At 47.0% G+C, this 5,000-nt stretch overlaps 1 protein-coding gene across 4 annotated transcripts in view; it reads right to left on the bottom strand.

Moving 5' to 3' along the window:
* Positions 1 to 713: 713 nt before the first annotated feature.
* LOC113579361 (ankyrin repeat and fibronectin type-III domain-containing protein 1) overlaps positions 714 to 5,000 on the bottom strand; it is a 112,873-nt gene continuing 108,586 nt past the window's right edge. For all 4 annotated transcript variants that reach the window (XM_035530429.1, XM_035530427.1, XM_035530430.1 and 1 more), the window contains 6 exons: positions 4,459 to 4,609; positions 3,170 to 3,338; positions 2,922 to 3,088; positions 2,383 to 2,587; positions 1,629 to 2,218; positions 714 to 1,330 (listed from right to left, as the gene is read on the bottom strand). In XM_035530429.1, the coding sequence (XP_035386322.1) occupies positions 980 to 1,330; positions 1,629 to 2,218; positions 2,383 to 2,587; positions 2,922 to 3,088; positions 3,170 to 3,338; positions 4,459 to 4,609 (1,633 nt within the window). In that variant the 3' untranslated portion in view covers positions 714 to 979. The remainder of the gene's footprint in view (positions 1,331 to 1,628; positions 2,219 to 2,382; positions 2,588 to 2,921; positions 3,089 to 3,169; positions 3,339 to 4,458; positions 4,610 to 5,000) is intronic.

Below are 5,000 nucleotides of genomic sequence, written 5' to 3'. Positions count from 1 at the left end.
CACTCACACACACACACACACACACACACACACACACACACACACACACACACACACACACACAGAAATTCATCACTAAAACAGAAGAAACCAGTATTCTGTTGTAAGATCAATTTAAATTTAAGGGACTTTGCAGCTGACTACCACATAGGTCATCAATGTTTCCAAAATAAATAAGTAGATAATATTAATCCAAAAATCATCTGGCATCTGATCTATTTAAAATGCGTTACACATCCGTGATGCATACGGTTTCTCAGATATCTGAAAATTTATACTAGACATCAAAGACATCTGTAACACTTCACATGCTCATTCTGATGATGTGACTGAAGATACCTTAAAAGATATTTTGACTCATCACAGAGTAACTGTAGATATGTTGAACCGCTGTTCTCACTAGCGCAACTGTAGATGCAGATATGCTTAACTGTCATCTTAAACAGTCAAATTTGAAATCTTACTAGTCAAAACCTATTTGTAGGCATCTGTTGTATTAAGGACAGTCAGACAAAACCCTTTATATGTTAAAACTGCTTGCTGCAGTTTCAGTCGCGTGATGTGAGAGAGATGCGCCCCTCCCCCACCGTACAGCAGACGCAGTGACTGGTGACCAGGCGGGAAGCTCCAGGTCAGGTCAGGTCAGGTCATGGCCAAGGTCATGTCAGGTCAGGTCAGGCCCAGGTCAAGTCAGGTCAGGCCCAGGTCAGGTCAGGCCCAGGTCAGGTCAGGTCAGGTCAGGTCAGGTCAGGTCAGGTCAGGTCAGGTAGACATGTTGGCTGGTTCTGATCGGTTTCCTCCAGTTCAGTCTGTTCGGTGTGTTCTGGACTGGAACCAGTCCTACTGCTACATTACTGTGAGACACAGTGTACTAAACGGCTAGTGTGTGTGTGTGTGTGTGTGTGTGTGTGTGTGTGTGTGTGTGTGTGTGTGTGTGTGTGTGTGCGTGTGTGTGTGTGTGTGTGTGTGCGTGTGTGTGTCAGACGGTGGTAGTGTGGCTGTTCTGCAGCGCGAGGGGGGAATACTGTTTGAAGCGGACACAAAGTTTGCCCTGTGTCCAGGGGTTCTGCAGGGTCAGAGGGCAAAGGTCATCCTGGAGCCACCTCTCTCTGCCGTCCATCACCAGAACCAGGGCGAAATGTTGGAGCTGCTCCGCTCCGTACACACACATGTCTGAACCGCACACACATGCCTGTGCTGGGTCTGCGCATGATTCTGTCGTACACACACACTGCTGCGCTGTGTTTCGGAGCTGCGCACATATGCTGTTTATCTCCTGAACCACGAGATGAACCATCTCCCTCGCAGGTGTCTCTAGTGTCACACGCAGCTGCAGAGAGAACACCCACACACCCCCAGAGAACACACACACACACACACACACACACACACACAGATCTTATGCTCTTATAAGAGTTACTCTAACCATAAACATCATCATTAAGGTGACTAAGAAATGTAATATTTTGGGGAAAAAACAGTAATGCAGCAATACAAACATTCACCAAAGCTCACACACACACACACACACCCCACACCACCACACACACACACACACACACACACACACACACACACACACACCCCACACACACCCCACACCACACCACACCACCACACACACGTACCTTCACACTGGTCTCCCTAGGCAGACCTGTGCGGTATTGTGGGTAAACTCTCAGCGTTGTGTAACAGGACCGGAGGGTGTTAGGTGAGAGGGCAGAGAGATGATGTGTCCTGCTGTGGTCCGACAGGGTGCGGACAGGGCGGAAGCCAGGCTCAGAGGGGGGGCAGCAGCAGCCGCCTGAAGATGGGCAGGTCCACTTTTTCAGTGGGGAGGCATTTGGTGAGACCGTTCCCATAGAAACAGGGGGTGGGTACTCAAGGCTACTGGTACGCACACACAGTGCTGTTCTCTTCTCTGTGATGCGCAACAGCTCAATCTGACGACTTGGTAGGATGAAATCACTATCGATCATCTCTAGCCCTGTCCTGATCCCACCCCCTGTCTGCAGCACGTCCGGTTGACTGGGGTCAGTGTGGACAGTGGTGTGTGAGTACGTGGAGGTGTGTATGTGTGCAGAGGTGTGTGATGGAGACTCTGGAGGCAGTAGGTCGGGATCCGGGGGAGTCTGGTCCCTGCTGGAGCTGTAATCACTCTCTGGAGTGAGGAAGACCTGCAATGAGCCTTCATCTTCATCTGATAAACTATGTACATCTACACCACAGAGACAGACAGAGAGGGAGAGGGGAAGGAGAAAGAGATAGAGATAAAGGAGAGATGGAGGAAGATGTAGGGAGAGAGACAAACAGGATCATTATAATGTGCTGAACACACTGTGCAAGAGGTGGAGCAGATACAGGGTGGAGGACGTCTCTCACCGGGGTGCTTGCGGCCCGTGTCGGGGGAGGGGCCGGGTGAGGGGAGGTAGTCCAGCTGGGAGGAGGTGGAAGGTGGAGGAGGTTCCCTCTCCTTGGTGAAGTCCATGATGGAGCTCAGACTCACACCTGCAGGCTGCTGTCTGTAACGAGCACACTGTAACACCTGTACCATCCAGCGCGCCTCCCGCCAAACCTGCTCCATTTGCTACACACACACACACACACACACACACACACACACACAAAGTCAGCATCGATGGACTACACACACACACACACACACACACACAGCACTGTTGGACTACACACACACACATGCACAGAAAGACACACACACACACACGCAGAGTCAGCACTGATGGAATATACACACACACACGCACATACACGCACACACAGAGTCAGCACTGATAGACTATACACACACACAAACACAGATAGACTGAGTCAGCACTGAGAGACTATACACGCACACGCACGCGCACGCACACACACACACACACACACACACACACACACACACACACACACACACACACCTGTAAGAGCTCCTGGACCTTGTGGTGCTTCTGCTTAGCACTGAGAAGCTCCGCCTCCGAGAAGGCCTCCCGCAAAGCCTGCTGGGACAGGAGCGATTCCAAACCCAAGATGGCCGACGCACGGCAGTACTGGTTGATGAAGCGTGGGCAGTAAGTCTCGAAGTTAACTGTGGAGAGGAGGAGTAAGTCGAGAGAGAGAGTGTGTGTGTGTGTGTGTGTGTGTGTGTGTGTGTGTGTGTGAGTCTCACCCAGCTCAAACACCTGCAGCGGAAGGGTGAAAGATCCAGACAGAGGTGAGTAGGGGCTGCTGTGTCCAGGGGGCGTACACACCTCCTCACATGGCGGAAGGAGTAGCAGGAAGGACACACCCTCCCCAAACTCAATCACTTCCTGAATATATACACGGAAGTCCAGCGCCTGAGGAAGAGTGTGACAGAGGAAGAGAAATGCAGATTTGAGGATTATGCTGTGAGGAGTAGACACAATCACTAATACACACTACTATACACAATACTGTACACACTAAATATTTACTTATTTACATATATGTATTATCCAAGCAGATAAAGAGTTAAAACATCAGATGCCCATTACCAGTGAAGCAAATGAAACATCAGGAAAGGGAGCTTGATATGTGTGTGTGTGTGTGAGTGTGTGTGTTAGTGTGTGCTGGTGTGTGTGTGTGTGTGTGTGTGTGTGTGCTGTTATACTAAACATTAATTTAGTCTTCATTAGTGCAGACTAGCTACTCTGTATCATGTATATCAGACAAGCGGTGAGTGTTGTTATACTGAATATCAGACATGAAGGAGTGTTGTCTGATATTCAGTATAACACTCCCTCATGTCTGATATTCAGTATAAGGTGAGCACTGTTATACTGAATATTAAACAAGAATTGAGTGCTATTATACTGAATACTGAAGCGTGCTACTTTGTGTAGGTCTGTTTTCACAGGCCATTTCTGTATCATGTACATTTACCTGTAAGTTTCCATTTATTGTGCAACCAGTGAAAAAAGAGTGTTGACAGACGCTTTGGTAGATAAAGATCTTTAAATTAGCAGTTAATAGATGGCACATGTAAATCTGAGTGACATATGCATAGCTCAACATCCTAATGCTGTTACAATCCATATCAGCACTCATGGAATGGCTCTCGTCCACTCAAATCACTCAGTCAGAACTAACTGTTTCAAGGCTGAAAAACCAATGCAAGGTTATTGATTACTGTTGGAAAAATTAATGGGAAAAATCTATGAGAAAAATAATTGGTAAAACATAATAATTTTTAATAATTATGTCACTCAGTCAGGATAAATAAATATCAAATTATAAAATGAAGGTTATTGTTATGTTTCTTAATGGTGGAAAATTAAAACAAGAACCATACAGGTCCTAAAACAAAGCCTTGAGGGACACCACATCTCATTCTTTTAGGTGCTAAAAAGTCCCTTTAATGCAGAGAAACTGGTAAGAAGATAAAAGAAGGTAAAAACCAGGACTGGTGTGTGTGTGTGTACATCCACACGTACACACCTGATTGTTTGGAATATTGATGTGCCTCAGTAGCTCTTTGGCAGCATGGCGTAACTCCAGTAGGAGGCGATGTGGAGCACTCTGTTCGTCAGCACACAGCTTCTGAGTGTCATCCAGAGATCTCACTGACCGCAACCACTGCCACTCTTCCCTGACACACACACACACACACAGATAAGCATATATATATACACACACACACACACACACACACACACACACACACACACACACACACAAGTATATAAACATACACACACACACAATACACACACACACAGATAAGCATACACACACACACAGATAAGCATACACACACACACACAAGCATACACACACACACACAATATGCACACACACACAATATGCACACACACACACACACACACAATGACACACAGACACACAATGACACACAATATACACACACACACACACAAGTATACACACACACACACACACACAATATGCACACACACAATGACACACAGACACACAATATGCACACACACACACACACACAATGATATACACACACAAAG

Source organism: Electrophorus electricus, chromosome 10, assembly GCF_013358815.1.
Source record: "Electrophorus electricus isolate fEleEle1 chromosome 10, fEleEle1.pri, whole genome shotgun sequence".
NCBI classification, from domain to species: domain Eukaryota; kingdom Metazoa; phylum Chordata; class Actinopteri; order Gymnotiformes; family Gymnotidae; genus Electrophorus; species Electrophorus electricus.
Note: the sequence above shows the minus strand (reverse complement) of the source record. Positions and strands in the feature narration are given on the sequence as shown.